Raw genomic sequence first — 23,765 nt, forward strand, 5'->3', positions numbered from 1 at the left:
AACGAAATAATTCCTTATGCTTCACCGAATAAAAACAACATTTAAGACATTTGTAATTGTCCAAATTGAGCAACAGAACAAAAAAAACATTTAATAACCTACATGCCTATTTGGCAAACTCACAAACTGACTTGAAATAAGTTAAATAACCATAGAAATCTTGCAGAGAACTCATTGGGATGATACCTTGTTGACCTGAAGGGTGAAAGAAAATCAGTGCGGCACGCATAACCCGCATCAGGAAGGTAGAACTTACTCTTTGGGACTTTCAGACCATCAGATCTCTCCAAGCTGTGTACCAGAATCGTTACATCATGGGTGATCCTTCCCATCCTACTAGAACATATGTGAACCTCATATCAAAATCAAAAGCTGCTAGCATATTTTAGCTCTTGTAGTGTTTCATCTCATGTATGCGTGCGATTCGCTTCTTGTCACTCCTACAGTGACATGAATGCCATCAATCGCAATTCGGATAGTGTGATTCAAAAAGATGTTCAGTTGCTCACCTTGTAATATGGAAACCATCGATAGCTATATTTGATCTTGGTTGGCTTTCGGGCAGATGGCGGCTTGATCATCTCTTCTCTGAGCTCGCCAATAATATACATAACTTGCTTGAAATAACGAGATATTATTTGAGTGGATCTCCGCCATGTGTTGTGAATCTCCTGGAATCTCTGATTCTGTCCAAGAACATGAAGAAATATGGTCACTTGCTCTTCGATATAACAATTGATGCTATCTTTAAGCAACCTCCTAACCCTGAATGTGTTCACTAGGTTGTTAAAAGGGGCTCTTTTCATCCTCATCATCTAGACAACCTCTACATCGTTGTTGTTATAGATGTAATTCATATATTTCATCCGCTCTCTGTCACGTTCAAACATTGGATCATCGGTGATAGCCGACATGTCATTGCGATGAACCGCTCGCTCTAGGATCGCAAACATCCTTACCAGGATCACAGCTACGAGCGCAGTGGCGTGAATGAAAAGTTTATGTTGCCTTATTTGGTGTTGCATAGAAAGAACGGCAAAAATTGGCTTCAGTTCGAATGATTTCGGCCGGTAGAGGGCTACAGGTTCTTACGACCTTGCTTGGAGCTGGCTCCATGGTGTCGTCGGCGGAGACAACGGGGAAAAGATGGTGCTCCACACAAAGCGAGGTCGCCGCTACCGCTAATCTGCGAACCCTGCCGCTCAGGAGATGTGAGACGGGAGGGTGACGTAGTAGGTGAGGCAGATCTGTCTAGTACGACTTGTCGGTGCCACATATCTAAATCGATGCCGCCACCTTCACTACCCTAGAGGGAATATGGGGAATTGTATCTTCTAAAATTGAGGTGACCCATTGTGAGGTTGGTGAGCCTACTTTTCGCGCCATACCATCCGGCAAATTTTCCCTCTCCCACCATCTCCCTCTGCACCCCCGCGCCTGACTTTCCTCCTTTTGCGCCCTCCAGCGCCTATTCCAGTGACAACAGACGAATCGAGAGTGCCTAACAGATATATTCTGATGGTGCTTTAAAGTTCATGTGAGCCAACAATGCGAAAAACAGTTACCTTCGAAACTCACAATTTTTTACATCACTTTAAAGCTGGGAAACAACTTTCCAAGCAACTAAACTCGGCGTTGAGGGCTTCCTTCCCTTGGAGATGAGCTCACAGCATCACGTTCATGTGACTGCATGACGATGGCGATATTCTGTTGCATCATCGCAAGGCTGGGCATGCCCATTCGGAGCTCCTCCTCCAGTCCTCCTCCTCTACCCTTTTTTGCTCGCACTACGAGAAAGGTTTTCGCTCTCATTGTCTTTCTCTTCACAATGACCGTCTCGACTTTAGGGCATCTCCAGCGGCGCGACACAAATGGTCGTTTTCGTCCGCCGTGACCGGAAATGCGTCTGGCACCCTCTCCAGCGGGGCGACGCAAAGTGACCGGGCCATCCGCGGAGACGCAAACCTGGCCCAAATATGCCCCTCGGATGCGTCTCGGCGGACGCTGCGCAGACGCCGAAAGTGTCCGCTCGTATCCGGCGTACGTTTCGTCGGGCCCGCCTGGCAGCGACCCTGCGTCGATGCGTCTTCTCAAACGCGCCTGCGACTGGCGCCGCTGCGTCGCTCGGCGGTCTCGCGCCACGTTAATGGCGATGCCTCGGCTGCCGAGCGGCCGCAGCCCACCTCCGCCAACCACGTTAATGGCGTCGCCACGCGTCCCGCGGCCACCGCATGCCTCCGGCCTATATAAAGGGGCCGCGCCTTCTTCTACCTCATCCACTCCTCCATAGAAACCCTAGCCGCCACAAAAGCTCCGGCGTTCCGCCGCCTAGGTGTTCTCGCGGCGCAGCCAGCCCGCGAGGAAGACCATGGCGGGTCCCGGTGGCCGGCGAGGCGGTCGAGGCCGCGGCCACTGGACGGCCCCGGGGACGGGGCGAGGGCCGCCGCGGTGGAGCAGCTACGGCCCCACGCTCGCCGTCGCCTGCGCCCTCTTCGTCTTCCTCCGACGTGGAGGGACGCTGCTTCGAGTTCCTCCTCCGCATCGACGACGACCCGCTCGGCATCAAGCGTCTCCCGGACAAGTTCGTCGACGGCGTCGAGCCGGCGCATTTGCAGCTACGGGAGGCCAGCTGCAACTTCTGCCGCTGGGCCGTGGAGGTCCTGTTCGACGGGCAGGGCAAGATGTACTTGCACACCGGGTGGGGCAAGTTCGCCCGTGACCTGGCGCTCGAGCCCGGCTGCCAGCTCACCTTCCTCTACGAGGGAGACGGTGAGATGGTCGTCAAGGTCTTCGACGACACGGCCTGCCGCAGGCACTACCACACCGGCGAATCCGAGTCGGACTCCGATAGTTAGAACGTAAAGTGTTCTTTCTTCGCAGCGAATGCGGCTACGGGCCGGACGAGCCGGTAGTGGAAGGTTTACGTCCGTTCGCCATCGGTAGAACCAACAAGGGCACCGTCAATCCTCCCGCTGGATTTTCCGGTTTGGGTGACTGGGTGTGCCCTCGAATGTTCTTTCTTGGCAACGAACATACGGAAATCAACACAACTGGTTTCTATTTTTAAAATATTTATATTTGTGTCCACCATGGTGCAAACTATGTATTAGTTTGTGTAAACCATGTTCCAAACTATGTGTTAGTTTGTGTAAAATAATCTTTCAATTTGTAATATATGGAAGTATGTTGAAATGAAAAAGAGAAAAAAAAATACGTCGGGCCGCTGGAGCCAACCCCAGACGGTCATTTCAGCGTCCGCTGCGCGACGCAAACGGACGCGCGCGGACACTAAAATGCGTCGCGCCCGCTGAAAATGCCCTTACGATTATAATTTGGTACAATCCTCGATGATCCTGTATTCCTGTCTCCTCGGCCATTTCTGCTTTCGGGAAAACGTTACAATATTCCAGACAGATCCCAACAAATGCCATGGGAGCCAACAACCAGAGTCAGGCCAAAACCCAGTCAAACCCTGTCAAAGTTCACGGTTCCCACCAAATTTAATTAAGTTTAGAAAACGCAGAAACAACACACTGCTGTTGCCAGTGCCAAGTTCCCCATATTAGTCATGAAAATGAAAAGAAAAAAATCTGAAAACTGCAAACATCAGCGCACCACCTGAATCGTCCGTACGAGCATGTCTTGCTTTCCCTAAACAAAGCTGGATCAAAGCACTGAACTTCACACAAAAAGTGTATCATTGGGCTCGAGACCAGTGGAACAAAATCTGCTACGATGCCAATGCTATGAAACTCTGAGCTCTGAAAACTTTTGTCAAGCAAAGGCCACGCGACCTAAAACGGGAACCCATTTGATTCAATTTATCCATTTCAGTTGCATCACGTACAAAAAAATTGACCACGGTCCGGCCTGCTAGGCTAGTGCCCGCCGGAATCGAACTTTTTCGGCGGATTTACGGGTTCGGGCCGAAACTGGCGTCGATTAGCGTCCGAAAAAGTGGGCCGGCCCGAATGGGAAGTCCGGGGCCCGAACAACTCCTCGCACGGCCCCTATTAAAAGGGTTCGCGGAGGGGAATTCGGTTCGCAAACCCTACTCCCCTCCGCCGTCTCATCTCCCTCCGCCGCCGCCAGTCCCCCGCTCCGACGAGCAATCCACGCGCAGCCAGCCACCAATCATCCACCCTCCGCCGCGCGATGGCCTCCCGTGAAGGTGCGGGCAGCCGAGCCGCGGGATTGGGAGGCGGGGACTCGCTGCCGCGTTCGCCCGTATTCCGCACCGAGGCGGAGCGGCGGAAATGGGTCCGCTCGGAGGGCGCGCGCAAGCGCAGCGCCCACCGATGGACCAACAGGAGGCTCACGCCCCCGGGGAAGCTCGTCAGGTATGCGCTCGGAGGCGAGGGGTCCTCCTCCGGCGGTTCACGACACCCCCGTTGGTCCAAGTCGGAGGAGGAGGAGGAAGAGTCAGAGGAGGAAGAGTCGGAGGAGGAAGACGAAGTGGAGGAGGCGGAGATGGCTGTCGTTGCGGTGACCCAGCGTACCACTGCATGGTGTAGTACACAAGTCGTTGACATAACACAAGTGAAACACCGTTCCACTCATATTACATCTCTCAGAGTGGTACAACAGAAACATATGCGAGTCCAAGGTATGTCTATAGAAGTACACACGAGCTGTTTACATAAGATCAACACAACCTCCTACTTTACAGTGAGGTAAAACTTCAAATAAAGCTCCAGAAGAACGACTCGTAGTCTATCTTGTTGCTAACTCAAGTTCAAGAGCTACTTGGCTTGCTATAGAAATCTAGCTACTTAGGTGCTATGATTAGGGAAAGGTTCCCTTCTATTACTAGTCTAAGTTTCCACTCTAGCCGATGCGAAGTTGCCTCCATTGACTTCTTTGATTGGATTCTTCATCTTGTTGCAGTTGACTCCTTTGTCTTCGAGTTCCACGGTAGTTTCTCCTTCGGTGCCTTGATCTAAGAAGGGGGTTCAAATGGGATAGAATGAGTACGAGCGTGTACTCAGCAAGTTCATATTAGGAAATAGGTGTATCATGCACTAGCTACAGCCATAGACCATAAAGTCATAGGCCAATGCAAGTTTTCATAAACATTTCTTCAAAAGGTTTATTTTATTCTGAAAACTATGCCCGTCAGTCTTCGCAGGTTGACTAGAACTTCGTGGAGTTCCTTTCCTCGCCGCGTTCGCAGTTCCCTCCCGGAACAGGGAGTGACAGTCACAATTCTTGATACCCTCTGCAGAGGTGCGTTACTTTACCCCACAAGAGATCTTAACTTTGTTGCCGGCCGAGAGTATGTCCCCGTCCACACTTCCTTTGGTGTGAGGCCCAGTATAAGATCCAAGCCAATCACTGCCTTCTCCGCGACCCTGCAAACCCACCCTTTTGTCCAACCGTACACCTCCAGTAGACTTCTCCCGATAATACGGCTTTACTCATGGTGTACTCCGGACAATCCATCATAGATCGTAGAGCCATCATCACTAATGGATGGGGATTTAAAAGGCTATCCCAACCTACGGCGGTGCCTCCAACACCCCGCCGACTCTACCAATCCGTTGGCGTGCGAAGGGAAAAGATACAGGTGACTTCCCCGCAGCCATATTATAGATCTTATGGATAACGCGATATGTACGGCGCTAGAATCACTCTGGACGGCATTGGTACTTAGTCCTAGATGAGTAGTACCCATGCAATGGAACCTCCACCATATCAACACATACCATGGTTCCATTGCCCACCACATAGTCATATTCATAATTGTAAAATAATACTTTGCTTTTCAATGCATGAGTGATAAGTATAGTACTTTGCATATAGTTTGATACAAATAATAAAATGACATGAAGGCAAAATTATGCAGGCAAAAGCTTCGATACGTGATAACTCCAAATGCTGAAATACCATCATCGTCCGGTAAGGACAATGTTTAAAGAACTGGCAAAAATGCTATAATGCATAGTATGAGATGCAATCGTCCCGAGCGTAACCTAATCTCGATGATTTAGGATGGATGAGTTGTAAAGATTTCTTTAGGGTGTGTTGCACTTTTAGGAGGGTTCTCAAACAAGGTTCTTATTAGGGTTTGGTTATATTAGCGTCATAACCAAGTGATATAAGGTATTATAACAATCATACACATAAAGAATAGTGGTGGAATAGTATGTAAAGAACAATTGTCAATTTTAAGTTCTACAGAACATGGTTGATGGTTACCTTTACTATACTTAAAAAGAATAACTTTTTGAAGAACATGTTAATTAAGAAATAATGAGTATTTCAAAGAAGGATTAAGCTTCTAAGGTTTGATTGACATGTTACTTCAAAAGAATAACTTTTGAAGAACAGGTTAAATAAGAACATGAACTACTATACATAGGTGTTATAGCTTTCTAGGGTTTACTGTTGGATTCATCTAGTTCCACTAATAGGAATTAGTTGGGTTATTAAGTTGAATTGGTAGGTTTATTGCTATGGTTTCTTCTAAGCATCATATCAAAGGATGATGGTCAAGATGGTTCTATAAATTAGCTATTAAGGTTTTCTATAGTTTCACAACTGCTTCATTAAGTGATCTCTAATTGCTTCTAAACTAAATGGTTTATCATTATGGTTCTACTAGGGTTTAATGATTGAGGTTGATCTTAATGGTATGGTATATAGGAGTGGTGATCAATGGTACTAATTCAATTAACAAGTTAGGGTTTCTACCTAGGTGGCACTAGTGGATCATATATGTTTTACTAAAAGTAAAGACATGAAATGATGATCACAAGTGAATTGGTTTTATGTTGATGGATCATGATTATGCATTCAGGGGTTACTTATTAAGGTTCTACAAGTAAAGTTGAAGTGGCTATGATCACATGGGCTAAACCCCTAGGGTTTTAGGATTTGAACTATTTAGGATGAACACATGAAATAATGGGATCCAGGTCTTACTTAAATTCAAACTAGGGTTTCTAAATTATGGTAAAACTCCTAAAATGATGTTTGGCAACATAGGGGTGGTAACTAATTACTTTGAAACAAAATTACTAATGGTTTGACATTTTATTAATTTTCACAAGAATTAATATTTAGGGTAATGAAAGTGCATGGAGCCCCCATGCACTACAAGAAAAGTTCTGATAGACAACGTCTCAAAATCGTCCGCTAAGGGGTATTTTTCGTCACCCATGGGCCTAACCCGACGATATGGGTTCTGTTGTGGAAACTGCGTCAGGCAAAGTCCAACGACGTTTTTCGGTCCGTCGCGCTTGGGCGCCCTTCCGCCACGGAAAATCGGACCGTTGCGCAAGTGTTTCAGGAGCCCGTTGGCTCGCGACGTCATGCAAGCCGACACGTGGCGGACGCCGTTAGCCGCGGTTAACGGCGTTAACCGGCCGAAACCCCGTGGTAGATGGTAGGCCCACACGAGGCCCGCCACGTCTTAAGCGGGCCGGCCCATTAAGTTTGCGGGCCGGGCCGACCGACTTAATTTGACCTGGTCAACTATATAGCTCGGGCTGGTCCATTAGTTACGTGGGCCGGGCCTAACCTCTAAGGTTGGCTGGTCAAAACTTTAATGGGCCGGCCCACTAAGCATGTGGGCCGGGCCGAATGCACTCGTTTGACCGGTCAACAGGCAAAAGGGCCGGCCCGATAGGCCGGCCCATTTACAAAGTGGGGTCCACATTAAAGCAACTGGGCCGGCCCAAGAAGTTAGTGGGCCGGCCCAATTAGCATGTGGGTCCCACTCTCCTGCTATCGGGCCGGCCCATTTAGTACGTGGGGTCCACATTAGTTCAAATGGGCTGGCCCAACAAGCCAGTGGGCCGGGCCTAAAGCACCGGTGGGTCCCACTTTCCTGTTAAAAGGCTAGCCCATTTAGTATGTGGGGTCCACCATATAGCAAGTGGGCCGGCCCAACAAGATAGTGGGCCGGGCCAAAAACACAGGTGGGTCCCTCTTTCCAGTTAAAGGGCTGGCCCATTTAGTATGTGGGGTCCACCATATAGCAAGTGGGTCTGGCCCAACAAGATAGTGGGCGGGCCAAAACAATGGTGGGTCCCACTTTCCGTTAAAGGGCCGGCCCATTTAGTATGTGGGGTCCACCATATAGCAAGTGGGCCGGCCCAACATGCTAGTGGGCGGGCCAAAAACACAGTGGGTCCCACTTCCCTGTTAAAGGGCGGCCCATTTTGTATGTGGGGTCCACCATATAGCAAGTGGGCCGGCCCAACACGGTAGTGGGCCGGGCCAAAAACACAGGTGGGTCCCACTTTCGTCTTAAAGGGCCGGCCCATTTAGTATGTGGGGTCCACGACAAAAGCAATTGGGCTGGCCCAACTAGTTAGTGGGCCGGCCCAGTAGTGGGTGGGGTCCACCTTAAAGCAAGTGGGCCGGCCCAATGTCCACAATAAATCAAGTGGGCTGGCCCAATAAGTAAGTGGGCCAGCCCGTTTAGTTGCTGTTTATATGCCGGCGTAATAGGCGCTTTAGGATTTTGCGGGCCGGCACATATGTGATTTCGCTTAATTGGGCCGTTTAAGGATGGGAATTCGTGATTTAGATATCGAGAATATTTACGCAGCATTGATTTACGTCGGATAGCCTCACTTACCACAAGCACCAAAGAAAAAATGCGCGAAAGAACTATAAAAACTAACTAAATATTACATCAGCTGCAAGGCATTGAAAAAATATTACAGAACCCAGAGAAATTGAATGGTAATTAAACCTAGCAATACAATGAAGGGATCCGGAAATCTTTTAAGTTGTCCATGCAGCACCTATATCTGAAACAAAGACATTACAAGTTAAGACAGCAACAATGGAAAGGCAAAGACACTACAATATTGTTTGCCAAAGAATTTGGAACTCATCATTTCGTCGTTATAACAAGATCATTGTAATGCGCACAATAAGCAAACAAAGAGTGCATGCCGCATACCAACGACCAATATAACAGAGCATGTTAGAATGAAACAGCAGACTTACTACTGTCGAGTCCCATGCAAACCAACATGTTCAGGGAGTACAAAATTGGCATGAACAACATAGTAGCAGGCTATAAATTTTGTAACAACGACTGAGCAAGATGAAGTTATGATGGCTACATCTACAGAGCGGGGAATGTAAACCAAAAATAGAAGTTACGATGGCAAAAGCTAAAGAGGAGGGAATGTGAACCAACATGTGCCAAGTGCAATTACTTCATTTTGGCCGTGAACTAAATAATACTCCTGAACTTATAGTGAAGGGGATGCAAATCAAGATGTTTCGGGATATAAACTTGTAATGAGCAACACATAGAGGATAGTTAATGCTAGAGCTTAGGATGGACCAGATACAGAATATAGTGGGATCACCTGTGAACTTGTATAAGAGGGAATGCAAACCAATATGTTCAGCTTTCCATATGTGAGCGTCATGCCAAGTCGAAGAAACAAGTCAATAATGCGGCTTTTGAAGAACAAGATGGCACGCAAAATTATTATCTAGTAGTATGACAAGTTTATTTGTACTACGAGGCTAGATAGCGAGTGATAGCATGCCAAACTAAGTCCTTACTTTGTTAGCTTACAATGAACTAGATACAAAACAATGGCATCACCTGTAGTACGGGGAATGCAAGCCAACATGTTCATGGAGTAAAAAATTGGCACAAACAACATAGTAGCAGGCCATAATTTTTGTAACAACGACTCGAGCAAGATAAAGTTATGATGGCTAGATCTACGGAGCAGGGAATGTAAACCAAATATAGAAGTTACGATGCCAAAAGCTATAGAGCAGGGAATGCGAACCAACATGTGCAATTACTTAAAATTGGCCATGAACTAAATAATAGCAGGATGTTACTATAATACCTATAATTTTTGTAACAACGACTGCGCAAGATAGAAGTTATGATGGCTACATCTACAGAGCGAGGAATGCAAACCAAAATGTTCAATCGCTTAAAGTTAGCAATGAAGTTGAAAATAGCAACGTGTTACGGTCATAGCTAGGAATGAACTAAAAGAGCTTCGGACAAACAAGCATCCGAACATAGAACATGGCGCTAAAACAAGGGACTTACATTAGGAGAAGCACTCGTGGGAGTCACAACAGATCTTCCGGGGTTGATAGATCCGGTGATGAAGTACGCAACATGTGCTACTTGGGGTTGGAGAGACGGCCATTACACTTCATGGTTACTCATCTCATCTCGCAAAAAAGTAACGGCGCGTCGTTAGCACAAACAGAGTTCCCCCAAGATTAAACAAGAACTTGCGGGCAAGCAATAGAAAGCGACAGATAGAAGAGTTTAGATCATGCACGGCGCCGGTGAAGCAGATCCGGTTCATGCACGGCGGTGTCGGTGAGCAAGATCCGATGCGGTGGAAGACGGATCCGGCGAAGCGGCTAAGCTGAAGCGGCTGCGGTAGACTGCTTGGATGAGGATATGGTTTCGAGGTACGGCGGGGATGATCCGGTCCGGTTGATGACGGCGTCGATGAAGCGGCTCCGGCGGGCAGCCGGATGACGAGGATCGCGAGGGCTCGGGTAGGCCAGGGAAGTCCGGCGGGGATCTTCCGGTGCAGTGGTCGTGGAGGTGGGAGAGAGGGACTTGGGAAGTTCCGGTGGGTGGTCTGAGGGAAACGAATTTTTTCTGGGAGGGTTTCCGGGCTAGGGAGGTGGTGATCCAAAAAATGACGGGCATACCCCCCACCCCCCCACCACCAACAACCGACCTTTCTGTCATCTCCGCAGGGGTAGAATGGGAATTTGGAAGCGTGTCAAATTTTTGTATTTTGTGGGCGGGAAGTTTTGCCGCTATGAGATTTTGAATTTGGCTAAGGTCCAACTATAATGATTAAAAATGTGAGACCGTACTAGTACCTCTGTTCAAGGCCGAGTGCAAAATCAAATCATCATCACATTAAATACCGGTTACTACCATGATCATCATCTATCTCTGAAATTGGCTCATCCGCTAGATCTTGCAAATTATAGTGATAAAAAATTGTGAGACCGTACTAGTATTTCAGTTCAAGGCCGAGTGCAACATCAAAACATCATCACGTTGAAAATTTGTTACCCTGATCATGATCTATCTCTGAAATTGGTGCATCCATTGCAAAGTATAATGCTAAAATTTTGAGTGACCGTACTAGTACTTCTGTTCAAGCCCGAGTGCAACATCAAATCATCATCATGTTGAAAATTTGTTACCATGATCATGATCTATGTCCGAATTTGGCGCATCTGCTAAATGTTGCAAAGTATAATGATTAAAAAAATTGTGAGACCGTACTAGTACTTATGTTCAAGGTCGAGTGCAACATCAAATCATCATCACGTTGATGATTTTTTCGTTACCATGATCATTATCTATCTATAAGAGCATCTCCACCGGCACAGACATCCTCTATTTGGGGACGCTGCTCCCACACCGGCGGCCCCAAAACGGCAGCCCCGATAGATTTTAAAATTTAAATTGATATCTAAAAACCCAAATTCATACGAAATTTATACCAAAGTAGCTCGAATTTAAACATAACTAAACATAAACTTAATCCTGGTCTATTGGCCGTCGGTAGGGGCGCTCGACGGCCCTGCCTCGTCGTTGTTCTTCGCCATTGCCGCCTGCTTCCGTGCCCGCTTCTCCTCCGTTGCTTCGCGCATCTGGCGGTGGAGCATGGCGGCCGGCGTCGCAGGGGCTTGCCGGCGGCGCTGTCCCCGCGCTTCCAGCCTTTCCCGAGAAGCTTCGATCTCGGCGCGCCTCGCCTGCTGGCGAGCGAACGCGTCCTGGTGGCGATGAGCGTTGAGCTCTGCGAGCTTCTGTCGCTCCGCCTCCTTGAGGCGGCGTCCCGCCTCCTCCGTGACTGCTCGCTGGCGCGATATCTCGAGGACGTGCTCGAGGTTCGCGTCGTTGACGAACTCGCGCTCCTCCTCCCTCAACCGCTGGTATCGTTGTGCGTTCAGCGACGCGAGGATCGCCGCCTGCTCCGGGTCGGCGGGGGCCGCGGCGGCAGCCGGACTGCGCCGACTCCTCGATCCGCCGCCTGCTCCGGTCGGCGGGGGCTGCGGCGGCGGCCGGACTGCGGTGACTCCTCGATCCGCCGCCTCTGCTTCCGCTTCTGCTACGTAGACATCGTGCCAGGACTCGAACCGTGGGTCCTCGTCCTCGTCGGAGCTGTGCTCGTCGTCGGCCTGCAGCTCCGGCTCCGGCTCCGGCTCCGGCTGCGGCTGCCGTGGTGGTGGAGGCAGCGCGCGGCCGTTGAGGCCAAGCATCGAGTAGGTGGTCTTCAGACGGCGCGGCATCTTGATGTGGAGAGTGGAGAATGGAGCGGCGGTGGTGGACGGCGTACGTCCTATATATCTAGCGGTGGCAACTACCCACATTTACGGCGGCCGGACGCCGCGTGGCCGGTCCGCTGCCTCGGTTTCCGCGCGGGAGGCCATTTAAACGCCGACGACCAACCTTCCCGCATCGTGGCCAGTAGATGCGAACCGTCGCGTCCTCTCGCTGACAAGGCGCCTCCACCAGCGAAAACCGTCGTTCCGCAAGGCACCCGAGCGCTCGATTCGCGCCCCGGCGAAGGGTCCCGGCTCGGGGATGCCGGCGATTCTACTCGGCTCCACAAATAGCCGGCGCCGTTTGGAGCGCACCGGTGCGAGCCCTAAAACGACGCCGGGCCCCAAATCGCTATGGGTGCTCTGAATTTGGGGCGACCGCTAAATCTTGCATAGTATAATGATAAAAAATTGTGAGATCATACTAGTAGCTGTTTAAGGCCGAGTGCAAGATAAAATAATCATTACTTTGAAAATTTCTTACAATGATTGCAAACTATAGCAATAACAGGAAAAAATGCTCAAGGATTACAATAACAGCAAAAATTCTCAAATACAACAAGTCGAAATAACTCAAATGATACAAGCCATACAAATGGCATCATCGGCAAAACTGCATTTCTGTTAGGTAGAATTCATCGGAGTGCAAGTAACAGCTGGCTTTCCATTAGATCTGCGGAGTAGATTATTAAGGATCCGCTCAATCCAAGCTTGCCTATTTTTCAATTCATTTATCTCATTGACTGTTATGATGATATTTGAATCTCTTTCATCTCTTTGCTTCGCTGAATTATATCAATTGATTCGTGTGCAAAGGCAGCGATTGTATGCGTCTGGAATGGCTGGGACGATGAGCTATCATCCGACAATCGAGATGAATTGGCATTGTCACGGACTGTCGTTGTGGAAAGACACTGGACACTTGATGTACATGCCTACCATCTCGCCTTCCTTGCTCTATTCAGGGGCTGAAAACAAGACGAGTGCAAGTTACGAGAACCATACAATTTGAGAAAACAACCATATTATTAGTTGTCACGATTTTTGCAAAGCATCAAAACGAGATGGCAGATTTTCACAAAGCACAAGGCATAATATAACAAAGCAAGCTATCAACCCCAATGCAACAGGCGAGCAACCGGATGGCAAATATGAACAAAATAAATCAAGTAACTAGACGAGTCTGCCTAATAAAATAAGCCGAGAACCGCATAACAACTGTCTATTAAAATTGACACTTGGAAGGGGTGCTTCAGATCCCTTAAGTTCCACAAAAGTGGTCATGTGGACAAAACTAGCCAGACATTGTGCGGTTGGAGAATCTCCAACCCCCTAAATTTCATTATTTTAATCATCGGCCAGCCATGGGAATGCCTCAGATAAAAGAGAAATATATCCATTTGGTGCCAAATATAAACGAAGCGGGACCAATTGACCAGATTAGACGAGCAACCATTCCGGGATTCGTATAAGCTGACATATTATTTCAATGTTTAACCCATGAGCGCAATATAAGGGAAGGAGAAACAAACAAATGAACCATTTTGTGCCTAAAAATAAAAGATGGGTCAGCCAAAAAGTAACAACAAATCTTATTTATGATACCTACCGAAGGTGGATTTCCTACTACGTGAAGGTGGCATTGGATTAATCAACGAGTGAAATCCGAAAAAGTCTTACAAAAAACAAATATGCTCATTATATCCCACAACAAGCATGCCGGATAGTCGCAAGGTTTATATGTTTTAATCATCAGTAAACTCAATGAATCAAGGACTAATAACCAATTGAATCATCATCTGACTCATATTCACCAAGCAAAACATTCTTATCATTATGGAAGAAATCCAGAAGACATAACGGTATGAGGAAGTGCATGAGCAATCAAACATTATGTGGCTGGAATAAAATGCCAGATCATTTAAGTTAAGCGAGAACAATTAAATTGGTTTAATCACGATCAAACAAAAAAAGATTAGACGGGAAATAGAACAAGTTTGAGAAGCTAGCGGGAAAATGAACGAAGACGTGCGAGTCATACAAATAGCATGATTTATTTCAAACCAGTTATCCTATCTATATGGAGAGTAAATGTGTTAAACACAAACTGGTTCCCAGCACGATAAGCATATCAATACAAAAATGAAAGGTACTTACTGGATTATAGGGGTGATTCACTCCACGATTTGCTGTGTTCCATGTGATAGTGCAACATGAAATTACAACAAAGAGTTAGGGTTGCAGCTCTTGAAGAACAAAAACAATGAAGAATTTAAATGTACCAGAGCAATGAGTTCACACATGTACTACGAGGATGGCAAAAGGATAGCGGAAAGGAAATAGTAATTGGCATTTACCGTCATTGTTTACAACAAAACAGATGGAAATTATAATGTAAAACCTTGTGAACACAGAAGAGCACGGAATGGCGGAATATAAAACAACATTTTGCAACGAACAAAACAGACGGCGGCTATGGTCCCAGCACACAACTTGTCACTCGAGAATAAGAAAAGCAAACAAACATGTAGGTTTCCTAACAAAAATAGATGAATTACATAGCATGCAATTACTTGTTCTAACATTAGGACGAACTAGATTGATATTATAGGGGTGTTTCTTGAGAGTTTATAGAGCGAGGGAACGCTTTGCTAGTCTTAGTATGAACAAGACAAAATTAATACTATTTTTTGCAACACACGGTACAATCATAGACGCTCACACGTACATACATACACTCATCACTCAAGCACACACACTACCCCTTCGAGCACCTTCGGAAGCCGCATCCAAGAAACTGTTCCGACGGGTATTGAGATTGACGAAGTCACCACTAGCACCACAATGTCATCGGGAACGCCGCATCCCACGAAGAATATTCCTCCATTTTTGAGACACCAAAGCGTTAAATCCGGGGGTGCCACTCTGCCCTCCTAACCATCCAAACACGAGGTTGGTTCTCGGTGATTTGGTACTTGACATGTACTACATGATATCTAAAATGAAGTCGGTGTCGAGCTAACAAGCGGGGTGCGGCGTCGTTGCTTGACGTGAGTCGGTGTGATGCCATCACAAGATGAAGTGCATGGTCCATGTGATCTGGATTAGGGGATACTAGCATAATACCCGTGTGTTGCAACGAGGTTAATAACGAAAGATGGCTCCCTCCAAATATAGAATAAATGGAATATAATCGCAATGTCTATGTCCGGGATGTGTGGCCACATGGTCCTCATTTTTCTTTAGAACCTGTGAGTACGTCGGTATCATACAATGTGCATTATTTTTTTCATCAACGAGACAACTGTGATGCTCGATCGACCGATCCGAGTTGATCAATCGACCGATCTAATTAACATGTTTGAACAAACGATCGAATAATTCATAGTATTTATTGAATGATACTCCCTCCGTGCCAAAAATAAGGCGTCTAAGGATTAGTTAAAAGTCAATGTTTTTAAAGTTTGACCAAGTTTACACACAAAAATATAAATATTTACAATACTAAATCATTATCAATAGAGTCACCCTAAAGTATAATTTCTTAATATGTCAATTTGATATTGTAGATGTAAATATTTTTAAAATATTTGGTCAAAGTTTGTAAGGTTTGACTTTTGACCAATCCTTAGACGCCTTACATTTTGGGACGGAGGGAGTATATCGTAAAAGGTGCCCGTTTTACACCATCTTTTTTAACAAAACACGGTACAATATAAATGCTCACTAAATGCATACTCGCTCCTACGAACGCACAAATGCACATGCAATCTCTATGAACACCTTCGAGATACTTTGTCTGAGAAACTGATTTGTCGAGAACACACGTCGAAACGTGGCCCCAACTGAACAGATATTTCTCTTTATTAATGAAACACCCACGCATGAAACATGTGGTTGATTCTTGTCACTAACCTCTTAAAAGCTGCAGGGTATGAAAGCTTTGTTTTTTTTAAGGATTTTTAGTAGCATAAGTGTTGAGATTTGTATGTCCTACGAATTTTAAAGGGAAAATGCATGCACGTGCAAAAATTAGGAAAAGAAACCTAGAGTCATATAGGTTGTCACTGTATGTTTGCGAATGAAAGAAAAGTTAGAAAATTTAAAGTAGCACGGCAAGAGGAGCCTAATCAATGGGTCTCTTTTGGCCTTTTTCTTTTTTGCCGATTGTGTCGATCTAACCGGGATTGCCGGACACGCGTTGATGAACTACGGCGGAGGAGAAAGGACGGATCACCTGCCGATCTTTACAGAACTATGCCAAAAAGGATATAAAGATTGACCGGTACAAAAACCATCTCCATCAATCTACGCTCGTTAAGGAGAGGGTTCCTTAGAGAATAAAAAGGGGAGCGAACGAAAAAGATGTGTGGCTGAACCGATCTATGCTTGTCTTACCGATTAGAATTAGAAAAGGGATGCTGATTTTGCTACCTAGTGCTACGGATTGGATTTTGGTCGTGACCTAACTAATCTCGATAAGAACTCCTCATGGAGCCGGTCACGCTGACCTTACTTTTTATGTTCGGGGTGAGTTGTGTACACGTTTGACGTACCATCACCAACCACCGCGGCCTATTTTAAATTTAATAGTAAAGATAGTTTATATGACAAGATTATGGGGGGATTGTTAGTAGTAATCTTATCAATGTGGTTGGCTAGTAAAGGAGCTAGCTTAGTCATGAAGTATCCAAGGTATGTAGAGAGAGCTGTAGAATGGGGAATGTTCTAGAGTAAGATATTTACGAGTAGTATGAAATATCTAGAGTTTGTAGAGTATTCTAGAAGTATGGTATAGGGTTTGGATTACGGCACGGGGCAACAATCTAAAGGGTCATGTACAAAAGTTTAAATAGAGTATCACCGCGTCCCATGTAAGTAAGCTTTGTACCACTGAGATATCCAATAAAGCTTCCTAGTAGTAGTAGCCCTGTGTGTAAGTGTATGTGAGGCACAAGCTTCCTAGTATTATAAGCCCTTTGTGTGAAGCACATCAAGACGAGAGAGCTCAAGGAGTGGCATGGGCAAATGCGCGGGATCCCGCCATACGCCACGCGCATTGAGAGCGGGGCGGAGCTGGATCTATGGGACTTCTCTGTCGATGCTTTTTTAGACGGACGAATCGGTATATAGACACATTCTAGTTGACCAAGACATGCTTGAACCTTCTATGGTAGCGAGACCAAAACGTGTAGGGGGAGGGGGTCCGGTTACCTCGGCGGCGGCTTCGTGTAGTCATACTCGGCATCCTCGCGGGTCACGTCGACGACGGCGGGGGTGCTTGCGGTTGCGGTGGGCGTCGGCGTCGAGGAAGCGGATCCGGGGCGGTCGATGATGGGTTCGGGGAAGCAGATCTGAAACGAGCGAGTCGGTGAAGCGAGATCCGGTGCGGTGCACGGCGTCGTTGGTGAAGCGGATCGAGGTACGGCGGACGAGGAGTCGGTGAACTCGGATAGTGCGGTGCACGGCGGCGTTGGTGAAGCGGATGCGAGTGCTGCGGATGTAGCGGCCGGTGAAGCAGATCCGATGCGGTACACGGCGGCGTTGGTGAAGCGGATCTGAGTGCCGCGGACGAGGGAGTCGGTGGCCTCAGGTAGGTGAGGTGGTATGCCGGCTAAGTACGGCTGGGATATTCCGGTGCGGTGGTCCGGCGAGGTGAGAGATGATGGGCACGGAGTATTGCGACGGATTTTTTGCGGAAATGGGGAAGACGAATGGAAGGCGGTAGACTATATAAATCGAGGGGATGTGTAAATTACGAACGAGACCCCAACCAACGCCGGCTTCACTTGTCAGCCTTTGCGTCATTGGTAATAGGGGTCGAAAGGGAATTCGAAATATGTGTATGGAGGCGGGAGTTTTGGCGCTCAACTCGTATTTTGAATCTCCCCGGTGTATAAGCGATACGAGTATACTAGATATTGAATCATAGACCGGGGAAGACAAGTACGGTAGTACAAAAATACGTAATGTCTACATTGCATGATGTTGATCTACCTTGCGTTAGTGTTTGTACTTTGTAGTGGTAGCTAAGTGGTGCAAAGAAGACATATTTGTAATTTCTACAACTAAGATATGTCTATATACATCCGTATTAGACAAAACTAAGACACCTCCTTTTAGACGAAGGTAATATTAATTTTGAATCTCTTTGTACTAATGTTGATGATTTTTAATAGATCTTCAGAGTTTCGTAGAAAAAAACTAGGCTCCTCTCGAGAAACAAATAAGCATACAATTAATTAAGTACGTGGGCGGTTATTATTATTTTAACGGAAAGCGCATTCGTGCCCTATGGCCCGTCATCTTCAAAACCGTCCAAATGCATGCATCTAGCGACGGGCGGTTTGCGAGCCACAGCGTGGCGGTTAACATTCGTCTTCCTCATTTCGTCTTCTCCATGACACTCTCGCCTGTGCCCCTCTCTCGCTACCCTCCATGGAAGCGTTCTACCAAGGACACACTTTCCTCGCTCATGGAACAACCACCATTACGGCGAACTATACCAATATGGCGTCTAAGGTGGAGGAACACATCAACAAAATCGAGTTGATACTGGAGAAAGAAGACTCGTACAAAATTGTTGGCCTAGACGTAGAGTACACCTATGGGCCTGAACAGAAGGCTGCCCTCATACAGTTGTGCATGGGCACAGATTGCCTCTCGTACCCGGATTTCCTCGGCCGACCAGCCACTGCCCCAAACTCGCTGACTTTCTTGGCCGGCCTAACATAACATTTGCGAGGTGTTGACATCGGCAACGACATTACCGAGGCTTGGGCGTTGCAACCTCTCGGTGGCGAACTTCGTGGACATCCGGAAAAGGTGGAAGCCTGCCGATTCCACTAGTAACAATAAGGATTCGTTGGCTGACTATGCTGCGGCCATTATAGACAGCCAGTACAAATCTATCATGAAAAAACTTACGAATGAAGCAGGTGCCCTTGTCCATGAAGCATATCCTGTATGCAAGCATCGACGCATACGCGACATATGAGGTATACAGGCGAATAGTGAACTTTGAGAAGGGTCAACAAAAATTGGCGGAATTCCAGGACAGCGGGAGTAAGAAGAAGAAGAAGAAGAAGAAGAAGAAGAAGAAGAAGAAGAAGAAGAGCAACATGGTACAGGCTGTGGAAGCTGAAGAGGAAGACCGCCTAGTGTTAAAAGTAGTACAGTACTAGTATGTATACGATCGTGTGTGTATGCACCCAGTGATAAGTAGTTCTGTACATCCAGCTATATTTTATCTTGCAAGTAGTTTTAAAAGTAGTACGGTACTAGTATGTATACGATCGTGTGTGTATGCTCCCAGTGTCATGAGTACATAACTGATGATAATAATACTAATATGTATGGTAGATCTTTTTTTATCTTGCATACTCCCTACGATCCATAATAAGTGTGCCGTTTCACTCTAACAGCATCCACTGTGTTGTCCACAACAACTATCCTCGTCCACAAGCAATAAGTGTAGTCCATGCCCATATATATAGTGGACACGTACAAGCTTTTGGTTGCCCATAAGTAAATAGTAATTATTTTACTACGTACTCTGTCTTGCATGTGTGTACTTCTAACAAATATGTGCGTCCCGAGTGTGTGCCAAACTTAACCTTATCTTGAGTATATTGTATAGTATTACTCCCTCCGATCCACATTACTTGATGCTAAAATGGAAGCATCTATAGCTACAATATGTCTAGATACATCTACATTAGAGTCAAGTAATGTAGTTGCTTTGTTTCGATAATCTTGTGGTTCCCATAGGTGGTGCCTTAAATGACAAAAGTCATGGCCATATCTAAACCATGATTAAGCCGAACCTATGCCCCAAGACATGACATCTCTTCTAGTAGAATGCTCTCCGTCCATAATAAAATAATCAATGGATGGGACTGGATACCTTTGTTGGGAAGGTATCGTCACCTGCCGAGTAGGGTGTATGTAGGCATCCTATCACGTCAGGACAGCTATCCAGTAGTAATATCCATCTCCCAGTGACCCGGTCTATGTGTGTGTCTTGTCTTGTCGATCCATGGACATGGCACCTATCGAGGTACTCCACTGCTGATGATTTTGTAGAGTACGTATATGAGCACGATGCTTTGTACAAAGTTGTCCCGGTCACCTCAAGGTTGCGCACATTAGCAGGACGAAAAACAGTTACTCCCTTTCTTGTTCTTTTTCTTTTGTTGTCACATATTTGAAACCAATAAGTTCAAGTTATGTTCCTGATGATGTTACCCAACAATAGAAGCGAAACTGAAATAATAGTACAACTCGAGACGAGTGTTAGTACTAGTACTTTACTAGAGGTTACATCCGCATTAGCACTATACTAGTACGTACTCCCTCCGTCCTCAAAAAAGTGGACATCTAGCTTCTACACTTTGTCCACAAAAGAGTGTACTCCTATCTTCCCAATGTAATTTAATTGTTTCTCTCTCATCGCACGGAAATCAAACCCAATAATATTGAGCACATATTCTTCTTGCTTTTTACATGCAATTAGCTTATTGGAGGTGAAAGAATTAAAGAGGAGAGATGCATGTTCCCAATATGTACTTTTCACTCCATCTCATAATTTATCTTGAAAACCCCGCGGTACACTTATTTATGGACGGAGGGAGTATCATCATATGGAGTAGGAGTACTTATTTTGAGGATTAATTGTTCTCCTTCTCGATGCGAATGTAGAAACGCGGCAGCTTGGAAGGTCCACCAAGCACCGGGTACAGGCGGCGGCACCGAGAGGAACGACGTGAGTTCATCAAACGCGACGTCGCCGGCAAGGCGCGGCTCGACGCCTCCAAAGACACACTCACGGTGTCCGCCCTGCTCCTCGCGTGCGCCAACGAGCACGACGCCGGCCCATTCGCCCACATCTTTGCCGTGTACGAGAGGCCACACGCACGCGGCCGCCCTAACGCACACGGTAGACACGATGGTGGTCGAAGTCGAGCCGAGCACGCCGATGATCGGGACGAACACGGCGCCGTCCTCCCCTTCGGCGATGATCCGCGAGCACGGCGAACCCGGCACCGGCACCGGCACTGGAACACTTTGCTCGTGTTGTACGGCGGGAGCTTGTGCACTTGGATTGAGTGGGCCGCTGCGAAGTGGGCGACGAGCGCTGTTGGCGGGGCGGCGAAGTCGCGGCCGGGCTCCGTGCAAGCGCAAGGGGCGTGCGGGCATGCAATCTTGTGGTCGTGGACCTGGTGGTAGGCCACCAAGCTCCCGCAGCTGCTGTGGGGGCACTCAACCGTCGCCGCCGATACGACGGCGTCCATTGCCGGGTCCTGCTCGAATCCGCCGCGGGGTTCCACGCACCTATGGCACCGGTTCCGGGAAGCTCGGCGAGGCGGCGGCCGCATGCCAAATGATTACCCTTGCACTGCACAAATCAAAGTTCGTGGATTCCCATTTTTGCGGTAGTGAACCCACAAAAGAAACATCAATGGAGTGTGGGAGGGAAAGGGATCGACCTTGAAGACGGGGGGCTGGAGGGGCTGGGAGCAGAAAATGCAGTGAAGCACGGTGGAGTCCATCTTCAGGGTAACGGTGACGGTTCCAGCATTGCGAGCACGCGAGGAGTATGGCGTATCGATGGCCTCTCTTATCTCCTAGCCTCGAGGCTGGAGTACTCTATTTAAGGGGATGGGAAGGGATTTTGCTTAAGACGAGGAAAACCCAATATAGTACCTCCATCTCAAAGCTTAAGGCTTATATTATTTTTAGAAAGTCAAATTATGTCAAAATTGACTAAGCATTTACCGAAAATCATGGTAGTTAAAAAATGTGTATCTCCACCATCATACTATTTGAGACTATATTTGTGATGGTAATAGGCACAACTACATACACAAAAATTGACATCATCAGATTATTAGTTATTTGGACTGCGGGATGAACTTTTTGGAGCTGTGCATTAAGCACCGGTAACCACTTAGGGCTTCTTTGATTCATAGGATTGACATAGGAATTATGTTGGATTTGATTCCTATGGGAAAATTTCAATCCTACACCTTTCCTATTTCTACACTCTCCACATTCCTTTGAATCAAAGCAGCAGTGCTTCTTTGTTTTTTATAGTAAGTGAAAGGACATCTAAAAAACAGGAGAAATGATCTGGAAGTGCACATAGTTTTATATAAATCAGATGGAGGGGTTACAATTACATATAGTTGGAGTATTCACTTCCGATTCACAAAAAAAAAAGGAGTATTCACTTCCACGCTGCATTATTATTAAGTATAAGTACTACTACAAACAGTTCAGCACAAATATGAAACGAGGAATCCATAAAAAAATAGCAGCCGTACGAACAATCAAGTACTTTTCAGCGAAATTTATCATTCCTCATGACAAATTGACAGTTTTTCAACTACGCAAAGTAGCAGTAGCTACATCTGCTTGCACATGCGAATGTAGAAACGCAGCTCCTTGGACGATCCAACACCAACGAGGTATGGCCCCGGCACAACGAGGAACGACGTGAGCTCCTCAAACACGACAGCGCCCGGCGACGCGCTGCCAGAAGCATAGGCAGACATCTTCACGACATCCCGCCTGCGATCCGATTTCGAGGACGGCGGCGGGCCGTGCGCCCGGATCTTCACCACGTAGAGCGGACACACGGATGTGGCCGAGCCGACGCATACCAAAGACAAGACAATGGCCGGGCCGAGCGCGTCGATGTACGGGACGAACACGGAGCCGTCATCCCCTTCGACGACGAGCAGCACCGCACGGCGAGCACGGGTGCGTCATGGTCACCGGAACTCTATGGACTTGCCATACTCTAACCTATGCACCTGAATCGAGTGGGCCTGCGCGAGGTGAGCGAGGAGCGGCCGACGGTGGGGGCGAAGTCGCAGCCACCGCTCCGTGCGGTTGCACCGGCCGTGCGGGCACGCGATCGCGGTGGCTTAGGGACTCGTGGTAGGCGACGATGACCCCGCGGCCGTCGTGGGAGCACATGACCTGCGCCGTTCCAGCGATGTTGTACGCGATGGCCTCCAAATTCGTAGCGTTTATTTCCATAGTGCCGTCCATCGCCGCCAGTTGGTTGAATCCGGAGCCGCGCTACTCTTCTTACGGCGCCGTTTACTTGGAACCTCGCCGACGGTGGCGGGCGGCGGGCCTCATACCACGCTGCAACTCCGATCAATATTAATTGATGGTAAAATGGATGTATCTACAACTATAATGTGTGTAGATGCATCTATATTACCATCAAATAATATGAATCGGAGGGAGTACAAGGAATGACGAGTTTAGCACAAGTGACACCGGCAAATAAAAATCAATGGACTCTCGAGGAGAAAGGGGGCGACCTTGTTGAACTTGGGGCAAATCAATGGAGTCTGACAGACAAATGATGCGCGAAACCTAAAGCCGGTTAGAGAGAGAGAGAGAGAGAGAGAGAGAGAGAGTGTGTGTGTCCGTGGCGG

The 23,765-nt window shown here is 47.2% G+C and overlaps 1 protein-coding gene across 1 annotated transcript in view; it reads right to left on the reverse strand.

Annotated features, from left to right (window-relative positions):
- LOC124656657 overlaps positions 1-21,602 on the reverse strand; it is a 30,808-nt gene extending 9,206 nt beyond the window's left edge. Inside the window, exons 1-2 of the mRNA XM_047195364.1 lie at positions 21,348-21,602; positions 17,524-18,038 (exon numbers count right to left, since the gene is read on the reverse strand). Of these exons, the coding sequence (XP_047051320.1) occupies positions 17,524-18,038; positions 21,348-21,602 (770 nt within the window). The remainder of the gene's footprint in view (positions 1-17,523; positions 18,039-21,347) is intronic.
- Between the last annotated feature and the right edge of the window lie 2,163 nt (positions 21,603-23,765).

Source organism: Lolium rigidum, chromosome 5 (genome assembly GCF_022539505.1).
Source record: "Lolium rigidum isolate FL_2022 chromosome 5, APGP_CSIRO_Lrig_0.1, whole genome shotgun sequence".
Lineage (NCBI taxonomy): Eukaryota > Viridiplantae > Streptophyta > Magnoliopsida > Poales > Poaceae > Lolium > Lolium rigidum.